Source organism: Podarcis gaigeae (genome assembly GCF_964106915.1).
Source record: "Podarcis gaigeae genome assembly, chromosome: 10".
Classification (NCBI taxonomy): Eukaryota; Metazoa; Chordata; class Lepidosauria; order Squamata; family Lacertidae; genus Podarcis; species Podarcis gaigeae.
Window position 1 is genome coordinate 19,436,793 of NC_139686.1, and position 20,966 is coordinate 19,457,758.

At 44.9% G+C, this 20,966-nt stretch overlaps 1 protein-coding gene across 4 annotated transcripts in view; it reads left to right on the forward strand.

The window, feature by feature from the left end:
* The window catches only part of WASHC1 (WASH complex subunit 1), a 67,093-nt gene that overhangs the window by 11,139 nt on the left and 34,988 nt on the right, over nucleotides 1–20,966 (forward strand). For 3 of the 4 annotated variants that reach the window (XM_083700648.1, XM_083700649.1, XM_083700647.1), the window contains exons 1-2: nucleotides 1,042–1,107; nucleotides 10,505–10,659. In XM_083700648.1, the coding sequence (XP_083556774.1) occupies nucleotides 1,057–1,107; nucleotides 10,505–10,659 (206 nt within the window). In that variant the 5' untranslated portion in view covers nucleotides 1,042–1,056. Of the gene's footprint in view, nucleotides 1–1,041; nucleotides 1,108–10,504; nucleotides 10,660–20,966 lie in introns of those variants that run through there. The other variant, XM_083700650.1, reaches the window with a different exon arrangement.

Below are 20,966 nucleotides of genomic sequence, written 5' to 3' on the forward strand. Positions count from 1 at the left end.
TAGATTACCTTCATAATGCAGCAGAGCTCTCATTGCCTGGTATGTAGGTCAGCTGTCTCTAGCAGCCAATACTGTGGGTAAGCGTTCTCTGATTCATCCATCTGATTATATTTCCTCCCTTGGATTTTTCTGGGGAGATTGCCAACATGGGTCTTGTGGGTCCTGGGGGTTTGTGTTCTCCCGCACCACAGTCTCACACCGTCCAAACAAGAAATGCCACATCTCATCTTGCAGGCTCAAGGAATTCCCACGTTTACGTAAATGTGTGATTTTATTTTTCCATCTTTCACTTTTCTCCACAACGAGGGAATGGGCAGGGAAGGAAGCATGCACACCCAAGACTTTCTTCCCAGATACGATTTGAGAGTGGCAGAAAACCTGAGTGAGGCTGTGCCTTTGCAAGCACACTGCTGTAACTGTCTGCTACTGTAAAATGTATGTTTTCCAAATTGGAGAAGTTAATGAAAACGTCAAAAGCTTTGACACATTTCATCTCATGCATCAACATAATATAAACCATTCAGCTGAAGCAAAATATTCAACACTTGTCAAGTGTGCTTGTTGGAACTTCATTTAATGCCCCATCCTTGGTAGCTGGATTCAAGTCCGTTTAGTTCTTGCTCAAAGGTACAGGCATTAGTTGTGAAGATCCCAGAAGAAGCACCGTTAAAGGGATGGACACTCATGGTTATATGAATGAATTGCTGCTTGCAAGATGAACTAGGGTAGTGAATCTTCGGGTATTCACAAAACATTTCGCAGCATGAAATGTTTTTCTTGTAGAATGGGAGAAGGGGTATTGTTTTCCAGGTAGGTAGTCATGTTAGTCTGTTTCCAAAAGAGCAGCAAAGAGTCTTGTGGCACCTGAAAGGCGTAACATATTTTATCCTGACAAAAACCTTTGTGGACTAGATATGCATAAAATGTCCTACGTTGGGAGGCATATATACACATGGTTTAGGAGGGATGTGTGAGAATCTTAAGCTTTGATACTAGTGGGGTAAAAACCCATTATCTCTATTCAGGCCACAGGTGATAGAACTGAACGGTGGTTTCATGCTGGCTTCTCCCTTTGAAGTTCCTTTCCTCAAGAACGGACACTTTAAGGTAATTATATAGGTGGAATAGCTCAACACTTTTGCTGAAGTATAGTCAGCGCTGAAATTTTCATAGGAATGGGAGCAGGAATGGAAAAAAGATCTGTTTGAATGCAGCAAAGAATTTTTTAAAAGGGTTAAATCTCACATAGGTCTCTAGGGAGCATTTAGGCCTCAAGGGAGCACCTATGCTCACCTTTTGCCTGATGAATGAGAGCCAGTGCTTACTTGACTTGTAAAATAATAAAATGTAGTAAATTGGGGTTGTTTACAGCACTACATGCACATTATCTCTGTAATCCTTATAGCCACTGGGAAAGCTAGGCTAGTATAATTATTCTCTTAATAGTGGTTTTCTGAAGGACTGCTTGTGAGTTCATGGCTGAGAGATTTGAACTGGAGGCTTTCTGACTCACTTAGCTGTAGCTTGTGAATTTTTTATTTTTTAAAAAAACCCAGAATGCAAATTTGGCATCTGTTTTTTTTACAGTCAGCTTTCTTTAGCTTTATCACAGCTCAACAGGCAGCTACCTGGACTGGCAGAATTTTAGGAGCACCAGGGTTATCATCCCATCCCAGAAAAACAGTGATTCCCCAGATTCCAGTTCCTTTCCTCCTCCATGCAAGTAATGGGGATTTTAGTGAATATGGAGCAAAGAAGGCAAATCATACTGTCCTTTGGTTCCCCCAAAATGCTTGAGATATGCCTGACTCTTATTATGCTTCATAGCTTAAATGTGCCCTTGTATTCAAATGAGGGATGGGACGTGGCTAGTTATTATTTTATTGATTGATTGATTGATTGATTGATTTAATAAAAAGATATACACCGCTTGATTGTAAGAAACCTCAAAGCGGTTCACAAAAAGATAAAACAATAAAATCAAGAAAAAAATCACAGCCATACTTTAAAACATATAAAAGTTAAAATACTAAAACAGATTTAAAATTACCCCAGCTTTCTAAGCATCTGGGTAAAGGTAAAGATAAAGGGACCCCAGACCATTAGGTCCAGTCATGGACGATTCTGGAATTGCAGCACTCATCTTGCTTTACAGGCCAAGGGAGCCAGCATACAGCTTCCGGGTCATGTGACCAGCATGACTAAGCCCCTTCTGGCGAACCAGAGCAGCGCATGGAAACACCGTTTACCTTCCCGCTGGAGCGGTACCTATTTAACCACTTGCACTTTGCCGTGCTTTTGAACTGCTCGGTTGGCAGGGATCGAGCAACGGGAGTTCACCCTGTTGTGGGGATTCAAACCGCTGACCTTCTGATCAGCAAGCCCTAGGCTCTGTGGTTCAACTCACAGCGCCACCCGCGTCCCTTAAGCATCTGGGTAGGCTTGCCTAAACAAGAATGTTTTTATCAGGTGCTTTAAAAAGTACAGTAAAGGCTCCTGCTTGATCTCAATAGGCAGGGAGTTCCACAGTTGCAGGTGCTGCCACGCTAAACAATCCAGTTCTTACAAATGTGGCATGGGTATTCTGTGGCATCTTTATTATTCTCATTGAGAACCAGCCTGATTAACTTTCAGGTATAAAGCACACACTTGCAGTAGATTAAAGAGGGTGGACAAGAGTTATAGCCTTCCTCTTCCTTCTCCCGGGAGTAAACTGTTAAGAAAACAGCAAGGTTGTGTTCTTTGGCTGCAGAGCAGGAGAGCAAAGCAAATTGTTTTTTAGTGCTGGAAAGCAATTTTGTCTCTTAATAACCTCGGTGCTGACCCCATCCTGAGATAATCTTTGTCCAGAAGCAACCCAACCTGCCTTTATTTTCTAGCTTATTGATTTCCAGGGCAAATAAAAAGCTGGGCCCGAAGAAATAGGACACGTCCCTTGGCAGCCGTTCCCACTGGGGTGTTTCCTACTGGTGATTGCTAGGTGCTGTTAAGACCCACTTCCTTGTGCAGCTTTGGTGTGTGTGTGTGTTTGTGTGTGTGTGTGTGTGTGTGTGTGTGTGTGTGAGAGAGAGAGAGAGAGAGAGAGAGAGAGAGAATACAGAAGAACTCAGGGCTGCGTCAGTTTGTAAGGAGCACAGATTCTCTCTTTTAGTGCCAAGTGTAAAAGATTGGTGGGATGAGCATAATGGGTTTGGTCCTGGTCAGGCTGCATAGGGTTTCTGTACAGTGGTACCTTGGGTTAAGTACTTAATTCGTTCCGGAGGTCTGTTCTTAACCTGAAACTGTTCTTAACCTGAAGCACCACTTTAGCTAATAGGGCCTCCTGCTGCTGCCGCTCCGCCGGAGCACGATTTCTGTTCTTATCCTGAAGCAAAGTTCTTAACCCGAGGTAATATTTCTTGGTTAGCGGAGTCTGTAACCTGAAGCGTATGTAATCCGAGGGACCACTGTACTCAGTGCAGTGTCTACAGATTAGTTGGCAATGACTAGATACAGAGGGAATGTGCTCTGGTTTGTAGGAAATAAGCATGAATGGGAAAGGAAGGGAGAAAACTATAAAAAAACCAGGCCTATTTTACACTGTTGGGGCATACTTCTATATCAGCTTTGGATTAAAGTGGTTTCCCCTCCCAAAATTGAAACACTGAACGAGAGTTCCTGCAACTTCACATGACCGTTAGTTCCTGGATTTCCTGGAGAGAGAAAATAGCTATGAAGCCAAGTTTGGGAAGAAAACATGTTCTTTATCTAGATATGGACTCTACTGTGTCTTCATATGACACTTTTACTTTAATTTTTCTAACGTGTAGTGTGGGGCAGGGGTAAGAACTCAGTTTTGAAACTTCTCCAACAGCCTCTCCACAGAACCTATTCCTGCTTTATGTGGCAAGGGTTTTTGCCATGCGCTTGACATAGATCACAGAATGTGAAATTGAATATCACTACACTAGCAAGTCACGGGCATTCAGGGCATTGTGGCATGTGTTTGTCTGCATCCCACTGTGTGTTTACCAACGCAGTTTTCCATTTATAGTTTATAACATACATTTGCCAGGCATATGCCAGTGCATGTGTGGCAGCACCCTCCTTGTGCCAGGTGAATTGGGAGCAGTGGTATTTCTTCAGTAGGGCAAGAGTATGCTTTTATTTACTTTTATCTAGAAGAACTCGAGAAACAGAGCCATCTAATGTGTTGTTCATTCAGACTCCCCAAGCACATCTTCATAAACGCAAGAAGTCTGGCCAGTGGCTCATCCAGTCCATTGGCCAACCAGGTCCTTGTGGGAAGCCAGAGGACGTGAGCACTCTCACCTTCTGCAGTTTCCAGCAACTCGTGTTCAGAAGCATCATCTGAGCACTCTGACCATGGAGGCAGAGTGTATCTCTTGTGGCTAGTGGATAGGCTAGTTCCCTCCACATACAAAGAAATGTAAGCTTAGGTCAGATACAGAAATATAACCACCATGCCTTCCAAATTCCAATGAAAATCGCTGAGAAATGGGTACAATGGTACCTCGGGTTACATACGCTTCAGGCTACATACGCTTCAGGTTACAGACTCCACTAACCCAGAAATATTACCTTGGGTTAAGAACTTTGCTTCAGGATAAGAACAGAAATCGTGCACAGCGGCAGCAGGAGGCCCCATTAGCTAAAGTGGTGCTTCAGGTTAAGAACAGTTTCAGGTTAAGAATGGACCTCCGGAACGAATTAAGTACATAGCCTGTGGTACCACTGTATTCTGAATTCACCTCCTAAGAAAACTCCTAAAAGGGGGGTAGTCAATGTAGTGCCCTCCACACGTTGGACTACAACTGCCCATTGGCTCTGCTGGCTGGGGCTGATGGGGGTTGGAGTTCAAGAACACGGACTGTCTTTTTCTTTAAAGCGCTTTTTAGTGTGGGGTAGGGAGTTTTGCGTCTGGGCTCTTAGACAGTGAAGGCCTTGCATCCATGGGACCAGATAATGGGGAAGTTAGCTTTGAAGCTGGCCTTTTCCAGTGTCTTGTCAATTACTGAAGAAAATAGGAAAGGATGTCAAAATGGCTAAGGTGTTCCTTCAGATCGGCACTTATCTGTCTGGAAGAAAGTATATTGTGATTGAAAGGACAATGAGGGTGAGACAGCTCTTGCTTCACCGCTCTCTTTCTGAAAGGTGATGTGCCTGCTTCTTTTCAATAAAATACCTGGGCAAATTTTTAATTTATATGCAGGTTAGTGGAGTCCCAAAGCCCCGCCCCTTACAAAAAAGAGACCCCTCTGTTGAATTTGATCCATTCAAGACTGGTACATACCACACCACACCCTGACAAATCCACTAATACTCATTGGCTCCCCCCAATCATGGCTGGAATTTGCTCAGCAGCAACCCAGGGGAAACAGGGATTTTTAAGCTTAACCAATGAAAATCATAGACTCAAGAATGCACCTGAAACAAATCACTTGGGTTTTTGTGTGTGCAAAGCTTAATGGTAACATGAAAGTTTATAGAATTTATAGGAGATAGGTTACCTAAGATAAATATCTGAAAATAAAGCAAGTTACGTATGATGAAGTTCATAGCATCTTAAAACAACTGGATATAACACAGCAATGAATTAGTGGTTTAATAATGGTATGAACTAATGAATAGTATTGGCAATGCAATCAGTCTCCTAACTCCGTTCAGCTTATCTGGTTGTGAAGCAGTTGTATGTTTCCTAGTATATTAGATTAATAAAATTCATAGTTACCAATCGAAGGTAGTAGGCCAGGCTTTGTGGTGTCCAGTTGGGTGAAGCATGCAAAGCAAGGCAAATAACACAGCAAGAAAGAAAGAAACCCTGAATACACCAATTAGTAAGAGAACCAGGGGGGTGGACTTTTCCATCAATTTTGCATTGATTTCGTTATGGGTACACCCATTTAAGATGTAGACTGTGAATTACAATAATATTTGTTGATGGGGGAAGAAAGTAACTGGGACCCCTTCTTTATCATTGGGTTTCCACACAGGGCACTTGGACGCATCCCAGCCTTGGCTTGACAAAACATGATATGCTTTCGCCTTTTTTTTGGCTTTGTGACTTTTTCTGCTGCTGGTGCCATGATGCAAACATTTCAATTAGTACAGCAATAAAAACTTGCCCAGAAATCCAGGCAGCTTACACAAACATGTCACAGACACAACAGTGGCATCCATCTTGATCCATCATGGCTGCTCAGCTTGCCATCATAACTGCTGGTTATGCATGCACAGCTGGGCCCAGGTTAACACCCTGATGGGGACAAGGAATGGCTGAACTCCCTTGTGGAACTGGGCCTACCATACCTGACAAGGTTATGAATACTCCGCTTGTAGCAGCCAATGGAAGATGCTACTGGCACTTGAAGGTCACTTATACTCTTCATGCAAAAGAAGGAGGGATTTGAAAAGAGTGGGGAAGCTGTGGCCTTCCGGCTGTCATTAGACTTCAGCTCCCACCAGGATGAGAGCCATAGTCCAACAGCATCTGAGGGCCAACAGGTTGCCCACCCTTGTCTTAAATGTTGAGCTGTTAAATAGATTGAGAAAAAGCCCAGATGCCCTTCACAGCCCTACAAAGTATTCTATTGGGAACCAAGAACTGACTTGTCTAAAGCACACATGGGACACTCTGTGTTAGCATCAGTTATTTAATGGAATGGGAGATAATTTGAGGCTTTCTTTTCTGATAGACACTGACCCACAAACAAAATAAAACAAGCATACATACAAGTTAGCAAGCTGCTTAAGAAAGGGGTTTCCTAGTCGTAGAACAGATAGTCGGTCAGTTTTAGTTGACCAAATACTTTAGAAATCCATAAAGTTTCTGCCACGGGGAACACTGAGTGTGTTCAAAATGAGCCCCTGAGCTTAAAACTTCTCTTTTGTTTTTTTGTTGTGTGTGTGCATGTTGCTACAGGTGGGGAGAGTGATGTTGCCCTCAGGTCTTGCTGGTGGACTTCCCAGGGGCATCTGGTTGGCCACTGTCAGGAAAGAGTGCTGGACTAGATAGACCTTTGGCCTGATCCAGCAGAAGTCCTTCCTTCTTAAGTTATTTTCTTGTTTCCTATTTGATGTCAGCATAGCTATAGCCTTCTGAGGGCAGGGGAAGCTGTCATGTAATGCTCTCATGCAACCACTCATTCCAGAAAAGCCATCATGAAGATGGCTGACGGAAACCTATTATGTAGCTAAATGGGCCTCAGGAGGATCCTTCTCTCACCATCCTTCACAGACACGCTGCAGTCCACCTTGGTGAAATTTGTAGCCACCATTTGGAAACTCATGGTTTAAACCATTTGTATGTGAATAACAACAACAATAATAATTAATTAATTGTACCCCGCCCATCTGGCTGGGTTTCCTCAGCCACTCTGGGCGGCTTCCACAAAGACCAAAAATACACTAAGATGTCACACATTAAAAACTTCCCTGAACAGGGCTGCCTTAAGATGTCTTCTGAATGTCAGGTAGTTGTTTATCTCTTTGACATCCGATGGGAGGGCGTTCCACAGGGCGGGCGCCACTACCGATAAGGCCCTCTGCCTGGTTCCCTGTAGCTTTGCTTCTCGCAATGAGGGAACTGCCAGAAGGCCCTCGGTGCTGGACCTCAGCGTCCGGGCAGAACGATGGGGGCGGAGACGCTCCTTCAAGTATACTGGGCCGAGGCCGTTTAGGGCTTTAAAGGTCAAAGCCAACACTTTGAATTGTGCTTGGAAATGTACTGGGAGCCAATGTAGGTCTTTGAAGACTGGGGTTATGTGGTCTCGGCGGCCGAGACTGGTGTTATGTGGTCTCGGCAATCACCAGTCTAACTGCCGCATTCTGAATTAGTTGTAATTTCCGGGTCACCTTCAAAGGTAGCCCCACGTAGAGTGTGTTGCAGTAGTCCAAGCGAGAGATAACCAGAGCATGCACCACTCTGGCAAGACAGTCCACGGGCAGGTAGGGTCTCAGCCTGCGTACCAGGTGGAGCTGGTAGACAGCTGCCCTGGATACAGAACATTTTGTCTCTTGTGTGAATCAGGAAATTAAACCTTCTGCATTCCAGCTGCCTGCTTGTGGGACACGCTTTGAACTACTGGCTTTCTGTCAAGGGAAAAGATAACCACCATATCTTTGAAAGCTGCGGAACTGTTTGCCTCTTCTGCCAGCTCCTCTGTGTACTTGGACGGGCTGTGCCTGCCCAGTTTAATTAGCTCATCCTGAGACTTGGGAAGGAGGGCACAGCTGGAGATAACAATTCCCTGTTGGGGCACTTGCCCACTTTAGATCTTGGGAGGCTAGCTCCACCTGGTCTCCCTTGCTGCAGAACAGTGCATTTTGACAGTGAATGTGGCCCAGAGCTGTTTGAATTAAGTTGATGTTAGTTGTTAAGATCTTTATCCAGGCTCGACTCATCAGCACAGAAGCTGTATTTAAAGAAGTGCCAGGTAATGAGAACAGCCAAACAGCCTGTGAAGTGCAATCTGCTGGAGGGCCTAATTACACCTATACTTATGCTTTTTCCCCCAGCTCTTCCTTCCACCCATCAGATGATGATTAGACCTATTTATAGGGGCAAGTTTCTTATTATTCAGTGCAGTGAAACTCATGCCAATCAAATCAGTACCATCTGCATCTTTGATTGCTGCTTAATAACACCATGGAACACAGTTTAATTAAAGCAGGGTATAAATAGACTTCAGCTCCCCCCCCCCCAAAAAAAACCCTTCTTCATTTTGTCTTACCTAGGTATATGCCACCTCCTTGCTTATTCTAAATAAATGCAAATTGAAGGTTGCTTGACTTGGAGATCAACACATCTCCACCCTCAAATAGCTCTGCTGAATCAAGAGTTTATCCTCCACTCTCCAAAGATTTATCTATCTGATTTGTGCTCCTTCAGGACAGAATGCATAATGCTTTCCCCCCATTGGATGCTAATACAGACAAGAGGACCAATAATCTGCTGGGCAACGCAGATAGGATTTGACAGAATGGCAGTGTAGCTTCGGAATAATTTGCATTTTCCAAAAACTACACGCAAATATCAAACTGCTAATAGAGCACTAAGGAACAGATCTCTCTACAAGGGACTCCTTATACCATGTACCTGCACTTTCTAGGATCCTTCAATAGCCAGCCAAGCGGGTGCAGCCTTTACATGGACAGTTTGTATGGACATAAGCCCTCTTGGACACTGTGCTAAAAATATGTCTCAAGTGGGATCAAAATGGCTGATTCTGCTCTTGTATGTCCATTCAAACAAAAGGTTAAATACACTCCTATATCTCCTACTTGTGTTTGCTACTTCCAGAACCTCAACACACGTTGCTGTTGTTTTTCAACCTGAGGAAGCCCACTGCGGTTAGATGTGTTCCAAAAAAGCGTTCCAATTCTTGACATCCCTGCTGTCCTACTACTTTCTCATCTGGAAGTGAGGTGTAGCCCTCTCAAAATGGGCCACTGCTTGGCCCACTTCTGTCTGTCACAAGGGGAGATAAAAGCCTCTTTGACAACTTTTCATTTTTTTTAAAAAAACATCGCAACTTCAAGGGTGTTTCTGGCTTCTCCTGCCAGTCTGTCGTTTTGAATTGATACTGCTCAACACTCCTGACTTATTTTGATGATGGAGCTGCCAAATCCTATGACCCACTGTCTGATGCTCTCTTTATCACTTCTTCATGGGGGGAACAATCTCAGTACCAGAAGGTGGTGGAGTAAATTTCGGTTTGTCGGATGAACTCTGTTGGCGTAAGCTTTTTCCTTTTGTCTTACCAGTCTGCCTTCATCTCCTAGTAAGAAATGAATCCCACTTGGACTTCTGGGCACGTGCTTCTAGAGGAGTGGAGCTGGTGCTAGAGGTTTGCTGGGTCGTTCAAATGCCTGGGCCCCTGAGGTTCACTTTGATCTTCTCAAGCACCCAGTGGAAAATGAAGGGTTGCGTTCCCCATCCCAAATCCTCTGTAGCCCGACAGTCCCCAAATCCTGGTACAGGCCCTGCAGAGGAGTAAATCAGGGTAATTTCATGTAGCAGCACTTGGATTTTTGCAATTACTAATATTGTGTACAAATAATGGTTAGAGGCACTAGTTGGTGCATAGGGTGTGAGGTTGAGCAAAACCAACTAACTCACTAATGCAGTTGCGTCTGTGAATTTGATCTGGTCTTGCATCTTTGAAATAATTGCCGTGGGCTTATGATCCCAGACCCTCTAGAAGTCCAAAGGGATGGACTTGGAGTTAACAATCAACGCTATCAAAAGCCTTCTGCCGTAGAGCTTTGCATGGTATTAGAAAACTCGGGGGTTGGCAAGGCAACCTTTTGGAGCTGGTTGTTGGACTAGAACTCCATCGTCTCTGGCTTTTGGCCATTCTGGCTGGGGCTGATGGAAGTTGTTGTCCATAGCATCTGGGGGGCACTAGGTGTGGGGAGGCTAGAACAGAACTCTACTCCCAGGAATCAGGATGCTGACATGGGCATGAATAAACTTTTAACAAGCTGTTGGTTGTCTTCTCAGGCAAAAATGGCTACTGTGACCCGGAAGTATTTCCTTGAGGGACAGACATACTCTGTTCCCCTCATCCAGCCTGACCTCCACAGAGAAGAAACTATTCACCAGATAGCAGATGCACTTCAGTACCTGCAGAAAGTCTCAAACGATATCTTCAACAGGTATGGTTCAGCCATACTGTGCGGTGGGAAATGGAGAAGTACATTATGTGTGTGTGGGGGGGTGCTTAATCACCCACTTAGGATTTTTTAGCCTCTGTGTGTCTGGCAGTCCAAGAAGTGGAGAAAGCTGGGATCTAAATAGGCCCAGATTGCTGCCTGCCCTCACATCTCTGTGTGATGGATCAGTGTTGTGAAAGCAGCAGCTCTGTGAGTCCAGGCAGCCCTTGCCCCTGCCTTGTCCCCCACACAACAGAGGAGGTTGATTAATGCCTAACAAATTAAGAATTGAAAAGTCTCCCCCTGCCCCCCCCAAAAAAAACAGATGATCAAAATTCTGGTAGCTCTCCAGCAAGGGGATTCGAACTGCCAACCTTCTGATCGGCAAGTCCTGGGCTCAGTGGTTTAACCCACAGTGCCAAAGGGCCCTGTTCTGCATTCCTTATTTGTGTGTTGTTGAATATCTATAGCAGGCATGGGCATCCTGGCCACATTCCCCCATGCTCAACCTTCTGGGGCCATCAAGGTTGGCCAGACATGCTCCACTCTCTATGCTGGCAAACCAGAGGCCTTATTACAGGTCAAGGACACATTCCAGTTACATGAAATCAGTAGAGGAGGATACAGAGCAGGGCCAGTTAAGAGGTGTAGCAAGGATATGTGTTGCCTGGACAGAGTCCCAAAGACCATGCCACCTGGAGCCACATTCGGAACTTCAGGCCTGAGGTTCCCCACCCATGACATAGCAAGTATCAGGGCCTTATAGCAGTAGCCTCATGTTTATGGAGCAATCTCCATCTGTGTCTCCCCCAGCAGCTTTTAGGAAACATGGCAGAGCCTGCCTACCTTGTAAAATGAGACCGAATTACTTTATTGGGCAGTTACTGCATTATGATTTGAATTGTCACTGAGACACAAGTGTTACTCTGACGTTGCTTAGGTTTTTTTAGTCTCTTAGGTTGTTGCTGTTCTTAAATGGAGTGTTGTGTATCTATTCATGGGCTGCCTCGAGCATATGGAGATGTGGGATATATAAATGGTCTAAATTAAACAAATCAACCTTCCAGTTGCAGCGGGGCTGTCAGAATTTGGAATACCGCAAATGGGTGTTGGGGGTGAGGGTGCCACTTTCCAAATATAATTCAGCTTTCAAGAAAGCGGGTGCGATTTAGACTTCAGGCGTTCTTTGTTCTTACAGTGTTAATTCTGAGCACTGTTAGGCTGTGACAAATTAAGTGCTGTTGCATCAACAGCTACACCGACTGCAAGATCTTATTTATGTACCCTTGTCTACATGCACATCACAAATGTAGCCTTGGATCTGTGTGGTTTTAAAACAGGACAGTGGTACCTTGGGTTACAAACGCTTCAGGTTACATACGCTTCAGGTTACAGACTCTGCTAACCCAGAAATAGTACCTCGGGTTAAGAACTTTGCTTCAGGATGAGAACAGAAATCGTGCTCCGGTGGCGCGGCAGCAGCATGAGGCCCCATTAGCTAAAGTGGTGCTTCAAGTTAAGAACAGTTTCAGGTTAAGTACGGACCTCCGGAACGAATTAAGTACTTAACCCGAGGTACCACTGTAATGTGCACTGAAGAGGCTTGTTAGGGTAACTGCTGAGAAGTGTATAGCAAAGCCCCTCTTTTCCCCCACCCACCACAAAACAAGTAAATGTTAAAAATGCAAACATTTCCAGTGGGCAGGAATTGCAAGTGGATCTTGTGCTGCTGCAGTCAGGTCCTGCTTGCCACAGGCCTGTCAAGTCCAGCATTCTGCTGTCATAGTGGCCAAGCAGGTGCTTATTTGAAGCTCACAAGCAGGACATGAGCTTAGCAGCTTTCTCATGATCCCCAGAAACTGCCATTCAGGGGCATTCTGCCCCAGATGCTTCCCCTTGTACAGAAGCAGAAGGCAGAATGTCAGGAAGGGATGTCTACAAGATTATGACGAAAGATAGAGGCAGGACTCCAGTTCACAGGTGGCCCTTTTTCTTAAAGTGGTCTTACACTTTACGCTGGGGTGACTAACCTGCAACCCTCCAGATGTTGCTGAACTAGAACTCCCATCAGTCTCAGCCCGCCCAGTCAGGGATAATGGGATCTGTACTCTGGCAACATCTGGAAGGGGCACAGGTTAACCACCCTTGCCTTCTAGCCACGGGAACGTGTGAGTTATTTCTGTATACCGCAGTGCCCCTCCCATCCTTCCCCGGGAGAAAGGGCTCCCTCTCTTAGCATGCCTGTCACACTCAAATCTCGGAACGCCAGCCGTGGCACCGCTCCCTTACTCTTGAGTGCACTTCTGGCTTGTAATTACTAATTCTTTCCTACAACAGGAGAGACTCCATCAGGCCTTTTGTTTGCTTTGCCTTTCCTTGGAGCTCTCTGATATAATTAATAATGATTCGGTAATTATGCAGGCGTCTGATTAAAAGTTCCATAACCTTGGGTGTTCTGTGCCAATCAGAGGGAAAGCTTTCAAGGTGAGAATCTCACCACTTAGCAGAGAATGACCTTTTCTTTCTGCTATCTTGAGATAAGGTGTATGGATCTCACATTTTTTTTTGGGGGGGGGGAGCTCTGGCTTATCAGGGTGAAGTGTTAAGCTTTGAGCCTTCAAAGAGGGAGTTGTGCTGAGGGTATGGATTGGAGTGCCTCTGGTGCAGCATCTGCAGTGAACTGGTTGAAAGGACTCTGGGCATTATATCACACCATCACAGGACTTCTTTGGGATGAATGTGCACTAAGATTTCCCCCTCATCCTAAAGGCGTTTTTGTCTGTAATGCAGGACTCTGCGTCTGCTGGTGTTTTACTTCTACCTGAATGCCAAAAACTGCAGAAACTTGACTCCCAAGGCTTTCAGCTTATGTTTTGAAAAGTTTCTAGATGCCGTGTGTACAGATTTTATTGGAAATGTGTGTTGAAATCTTGGAGGCCAGAGGAGTTGAATAGCATTCCAGTGATCAGAGGGTGCGCCTCAGTGGCCTCTATGTAACTTATTGTCTCTCCCCATGACCATCACACACCTGTTGCTGTACCATAAGCTTCCTAATCCATAACCAGCAGAATAAATGGCGCAGATCTGCAAGATGTTGGGGCTGCTGTTTAAAAGCCCAGAACATGCACAATCCTCCTCGTGTGTTCCATGATAACCAGTTCAAGAACTCTTTGCATAGGCCAGGGCAGGTATCCAGAAACTAGATACAACCCAGATGCCCCTGAGCTTGCAAAATAGGGAGGCCACGTTTCGTGCTTTACAGAGGAAAGTCCTCTATTTGAAGGGCTGTCTATCTCGAGTGCTTTTTAAAGATAAAGCAGTTCTAAGAAAGGGAAGATGGAAGGGTTCCTGAAACAGCCCATCAATGGCTAGCACTTGGATTTCAGACTGAGCAGGCAAACAGGTCACATGCTTCACAGCCTTCCCTGCTACATACATTAGCATATGAAAATTTTATGTTTATTTGTGCCCTGTCCTGCCCTTCTTGGTGATCCGTAAGTCACCACTCTATTGCAAAATGACTATCATGTGCTCCAATAGCACATTAAAAAGGGGGAAAGTAGGAAGCTGGAGACAGAATGGTTGCTGTCTAGGACATCTGCATCAAGAGTTGGACAACTTTACAGCATTTTGAAGTGAAGCATTGAAAACCATAATCGGTAGTAGTTCAGATGTCTGCTGGTTGGCCATCATTATCCAGGCAGGCCAGAGATCCTGCACACAGTGGGGTAGGAAGGTCAGGTGGTACCCGGTGCAGAAAATTTCTTGTCACCCCCCCCCCCATATTGATTTGATTATTATTATTTTTTGCCTGCAAAAATCGTTTTACGTTATTTCATATTTTCTTACAAAGGGATGTGGATTCGGAGCCTCTGATAACAAGTAGGTGACAGATACTTAAATCTACAGAATGGATTGTGTTTTGGCTTGTGTTATTTTATTTATATTTATTGTTCATTTAATAAAATTTATTTTTAAAAACCTGCCAAGTGGTTGCCAAAACAAAAAACAAAAAAAAACCATAGCAGTAAAATCAAGAAAAATTACTTTACTTTAAAACATACAAAAGCTAAAATATTAAAGATTAAAATTACTTCAACTTCCTAAGCATCTAGGTATGCTTGCCTAAAGAAGAATGCTTTTAGCAGGTGCCCGGAAAGAGTCTGGCAAAGGGACGTGCTTTGTTGAAATTTCAGCCTTCACGACATAGGAAAACGGCCAAGTAAACAGCTATTTTCGTGGAGGAGGGTCAAGATGTTAACTGATATGCATGAAATTTCATATGTAGCTATATAATCCCTAGTGCAGTAAGATAAGACCTTTGGAGCAGGCATTTTTTTTAAAAAAAAAGCTTTTTATCAACCGCCCTAGTAGGGCAGTAATTGTTCCTTGATAATTTGTCACCCCCCTCCTTGATGGCACCTGGGGCGGACCGCCCCTGCCCCCGTTTCCTATACCCCTGCCCACACAATGACCTGATTGCTCGGCTCCCTCAAGAGAGTTTCCACAGCAGCTTGGGAGACCAATCCTAGCCAGTCCTTATAAATTGCACAGGACTCAGTCCCCTCATATCCTGGGTCCCAGCACTTCAGTTAAACAAATGTTCCCAAAGACACGCTGAGTACATTAGTTGCTCAATGTAGGTAGGTGGCAGGCCAGAATCCGAGCTCTTTTTTAAAAGCACATAAAAATGGATGAATTAAGTTTTATCATGCCACAAAAGAAGTTCAGGGCACAATGCATTTGTTAGTCTTTAAGGTGCCAGGAGGCTTTTTGTTGTCCTCATAACAAACCGGCATGGCCACCCTTCCAAAATGGAATATTTGGAAACCACACCCTTTGCAGTCAGGGCTGGATTTAGGTCTGATGAGGCCCTAAGCTACTGAAGGTAATGGGGCCCTTCATATGTCCAGCTGTCCTTTGTCAACAACAATTTTTTTTGTTGACAAAATATTTGCCATGTGGTAATTTATGGACCTAAAGCCATTTGCACATAACAAATAGGAAGCCTACACAACACAAAACACTGTTGATGTATATAGGTTTTATTTTATTTGTTTTTTATCTTATATTTTGTAAATGTACATACAGTTTTTTCTTTCCTTTACAAAAAAAATTGGGGGGGGGGCCAAGAGAGTGGGGCCCTAAGCTATAACTTGTTTAGCTTATACGTAAATCCGGCACTGTTTGCCGTGTTGCAGGGGGTGCGGAAAATGAACGCTGCAGCTGGTGCTAGAAGCAGCCTTGCGGCCAAACCAGTACAGCTTGTCAAAACATTAACATCCCACCTTTCTGTCAAAAGGGCCCCCAACCAGCTTTCAATTATTTAAAGCGATTGATTTACAAATTGTCAATGTACAACAGGTAGAAGAGAAACTTGAAAGCAACCAGAAGAATAAGCACGGCAGCAGCAAAGAACAACATAGCTCCTTGGATGAACGGGGTGGACTTTGGTCTTTCAAATTTCTGCAGGGCCAAAATTCAGCACTGCACTACCTCTCACCTTCCATTCTGCTCAATTCATGGCATCTTAATTTCAATGCCCTGTGGCGCCCCCTAGGCTCTGTTCTCAGTGTGGCAGTAGGGGCAGATTTATGGCAATGTGAGCAGTGTGGTTGTCAAGAAGGGCGCCTTCTCAAAGCCCATTAAGCACTTGCCCGGCTTTGGGAAGGAGATAGGGAGGGCTCTAGGACCCTGCCAGAGCTTCATGCTTTCTTCCCAAAGCCTGACTTCAGGGCTTCAAATGGCCTTGTACAGGGCGGCATATTACCAAGGTCCCCAGTTGTGGTGGAACCAGTTGCGCTGCCCTAAATCCGCCTATGTAGTGAGCCATCCTGCCTGCCATCTCTCCAGAGATGGGCATTGTAATCTTAGAAGCAATTGACATTAGGAGAATAGAATGGTTGTTTCCTGCTGTGTAGACATACCATTCCGTAATGGCTGGCAACACAGAGCAGCACCATTTTATAAGCCTTACCGACATAGACACTTGTGGCACTTATAGATGATTTTGACTCCTTCTGTGTCCTTCCTATATTGCAGTTAGCAGGACCTCATAAGCTACATCCACAGAGGGCCAACCCCAGGGATCTTGGATGGAATTGCAAGTGGCATCAGTATATTTCTTAAAATGCAGCATAGATTTCAGGACAAGAGTCAAATGTCGTTGAATGAGAGCCATACGCCCACCAATTAGGGACCAGTGCCTTGGGAGAACAGAGCTTTGTATCGCTTAAGGACAACTTTTTCTAGCATCTCTGCATGGTGACTCTCAACTCCCCAGGAAGGCGTGTTACTCACTGCATGTGTATGCTTGCTGGCCCCTAATGTATGTATACCCTCTAAGCAGTTCAATAGCATAACGTCTCTTAGGCCAGCAAATTGCGTTCTGGGAAATGCCAAGTGCAGAAGGTTGATATAGTTAGCCCCTACATGCTTCGACTCTAAATGCCTGGTGTATTTAGCAAATCTGGCTGCAGTTCTTCCTTTCCCCATATATTATACGAAGGTCAAGCTTGCTCTTCAGCTTGCTAGGATAGTTAGCACTTAAATGGGAGGGAAGGGCCAGAGCGGAATGGTAGAGTGTCTGCTTAGCATGCATGCAGGAAGTCTCAGCTTCAGTTCCAGGTAAAGCTGGGAAATACACCTGTCTGAAATGCTGGCAAGGTGAGCTAGTTGGACCAGTGCTTTGACTCTGCACAAGGCAGCTTCCTGTGCTCATACATAGCACATCCAGAGAGAGTCCCTATGGAAGTTGTGTCCTTAATCAGCTTTGGCTGTGGCCAACTTCCTTAAGTGTGGAAGGGTCATGCTTGTCTGGACAGGTTGCTCTAGGGTGGGGTCCTCTGTCATGGCAGCTTGGTCCGGAAGTGTTTGGCTCGTTCACCTACCCACTCAAGGGCTGAACATGCCTCTCCTGAGAAATTGAGGAGGCCCTAGAGGAACCACTCACTTCCCAGGAGGAAGTGAGATGTGAGGGCTCAGGAAAAAAGTGGGGAGGGGACCCTATTTTCCTTAGTTTTTCTCCTGAAGCCTTTTGTTTACTTTGTTTTGCCCGAAAAATTGGACTGTTACATGTGAAAGGATAGAGAAGCTTGTTTCAGTCCCACCATACCTTCAGTTTTTAGAGGTCCATGCCTGGATAGCTCAATTGGTTAGAGCATGGTGCAGATAATACCAAGGTTGCAGGTTCGATCCCTGTATGGGACAGCTGCATATTCCTGCATTGGAGGGGGTTGGACTAGAATTCAGGGGTCAGCAACCTAAGGCCCATGGGCCAGAAGCGGCCCACGGAGGCCGTTTAACCAGCCCATGAGCTGCCCCCAAAGTGAGCTGCCCATTTGGCGATTCCCCGTGCTAAACCAGCACGGCGCGGGGACTCTCTTCCGCAGCTCCGGAAATCGCTCCTGCGCATGCCCAGACGCCGGAAAGTGCTTCTGCACATGCCCTGGTGCGCAGGCATGATTTTCAGCATCTGGGCATGTGCAGAAGCGATTTCCGGCACCGTGGACATGCGCAGACGCGACTTCTGGCATCATGCTGCGCCAGCCCAGCCAACGGAGGATCTCCGCAGGAGTGATCCGGCCCATGCCCAGTAAGCCTTGCTGACCCCAGGACTAGACGATCCCTAGGGTCCCTTCCAACTCTCCAATTCTATGAAATTTGATGACAAATGCAAAGAAGCAGCCACTGATAGTGATAGCTCAGCAAAGGAGACTGATTAAATTGGTTGGTGCCTGACAGAACCTTTATTTGGGAACTTGGTGTGAAGGATGTATCTGGTTTGCTCAGGTGAAAGGGAGGGCAGTGGGTTTTTTGTGCTTCTTTCCCATTATAAAAAACCCTTAGATATTAGCAGACGTGAACAAATTTGACAACCATCTCAACATCAATGCTATCTGCACACTCCTTTAAATAATTCAGCAACACTCTCACCAAGGAAGTTTATCTCCAGTTGCATGATATACCAGTCCCCTCCCCACCCACTTTTTTCGGGTCTCTTGTGATTTACAAGAAGGCATCATATGCGGGTTTCCTTTGCCAGTCTTGTTTATCTTAATAAAAGCGGGAAGGCCTGCCTTTTCCCATCACAGTCAACCCCTAAGCCCTCCCAGTGGAGTTCAATTTCATGTTCTTTTCTTATGGGTACGTTTCTTCCATTCATTGGGCCCCCAAGGAGCAGATTCAGAGAAGTCACTTCACTTTACAGGCATGACTTCAGTCAGAGGTTTGGTGGGGAGGGAGCTGTCTGGAAATATAACACTCTGCAGCTTGAAATATCTCTCGCTGCAAACTCCCAGCAACAAAGTGGGGAGGGAAGGGAGAAGAAGTGCGAAAGGTCTGCTCTTCACACTAGGATGGAAGATTAAGCTATCTCTCCCTCCCTCTCTCTCTAGTCTTTCCTTTTTGACTAAATGTACTGTCAATGGGCCGTGTCTGAAATTAGAAAGGGCTCGGAGGCTTTGGGGGGGGGTGCACGTAAAGTCTTTTGTTAACAGACTCATGAAAAAGGACAAATCTCTCAGTAGTTTGGGGAGAAGAAATTTCTCTGTGACCGGAGAGATACAGGACAGCACCAAGGATGTCAGGAGAACTACACAGGACCCATAACTGCATGGACAGATTTACTACCGTATTGGCCCAAATATAAGCAGCACCTGAATGTCAGCTGCACCTTTAAAATCCAAGAGGGGAGGGAGAAAAAAAGACATTGCCTGAATATAAGACACTCCCTTACAATTCTGCAGGCACTCACACCCGTTCCATTTTACCGTATGTCTGTTTCAACAGCGATATCGTAAAAGCCAGTTTTTGTAAGGTCGCGAATTTAAGCTACACTTTAACTTTTTATGGTCAGAATTTGGAAAAAAAGTGAGGCTTATATTCAGGCCAGTACAGTATGTGTGAACACAACACAACTTTATTCAGGGAGGTAGCCATTTTAAAAACCAACGTGGGTGCCAGAGGCCTTGTTAGGGGGTGGCCTAGGGACTCCAAGCCCTGGGTCTTTGGGGCAAGATGCCTAATCTCCAATTCTTACCCTAGGGTTGCCACACGTCCACAACTTCCTGGACATAGCTGGCATTTTGCCCTCGTAAACAGTGTCTGGGCGGAAATTGCTGGGCAGATAATTTTATACAGCAGCTCATGTTGGAAGTGTAGATTTTGTGGAATTTCATTAAAAATAGCTTGAGAACTCTTTCTTGTTTTGAAGAAGCTCAACAACTTTGGGCAAAACTCAACAACTTTTGTGTCCATATTTCCACTTTTTAAAATACGACAACCCTATCTTACCCCCTTTTAAACTTTGTTTTCTTGCTTTAAAGGCTGGGTGGTTGTGTGGCAAAATGCAGTGCTAGTGATACCCAAGTTGACTATCTTAGTTTGCCCAGGGGCACACAATGGATTTTATTCAGTACTCTTTCCTGTGGATTCTTGGCTGCACATTGGAGCTTCTCCTCCCTCTCTTTAAAAAGAGAACTTTAAATGAACTAATACCACCAGCATTATTTTACTTTTTAAAATGCTAGAGCAGTGTGTAAGCCCCTTCAGATCAGGGATCTGCCTTGTTCTTATGCTACTTCGTAAAACACCATGTAGACAGATAAACTAAAATCTTAAGAACAAACGAGCAGCTTATACTGACTACAAAAAGGATAAGGGAGTTAGACAGGAAGACCTATAGGAAGGGCAAAGATGAGGATGGAACAGCAGGCAGAAAAATCCAAGTCGAGTGGCAGAATGAAGAATGCAAACAAGAGGTTGGGAGATGAGAAGTGGGTAAAATCAACGAAGAGAACATTGCAATAGTGCAGATGTACGATAGCAAGCGACGGCCGGAAGAACCGCAGCGTTGACACAGAAGGAAGACTGGATCTTAGAGATTGTGCAAATGGAAGTGGCAAACCTATGAACTGATTTGAACTTGAAGAGTGGAAAATACAGAGGAAGGAAAAGCTGCAGGAAGTTAGAAGTGTGCAGTCTACAAAGTGTATGTCAGAAGTGATACTTTTTTTAATAAAAAAAGGACTGTTTTGCATCTAATCCTAAACATGCAGCTGTAATAATACTCATGTCAGTGTCATTTAATGAAGGCTGATGCCCGAGTCAGCTTCCTTTTATATACTTGCTTGAGTATTGTTTAGCGCAGATTTGACAACCATCTTCCAGTCTCCACTTTACCAATAGCACAATAAAGATTTACAGATTTTACATGAAGGTCTCAGTACTATAGATCTGTACAAGAAACATACGTTGGCATCTGTCTGTCTCAAGAGATAATAGAAGAGTGTTCCGTTGGGGGTCAAGTC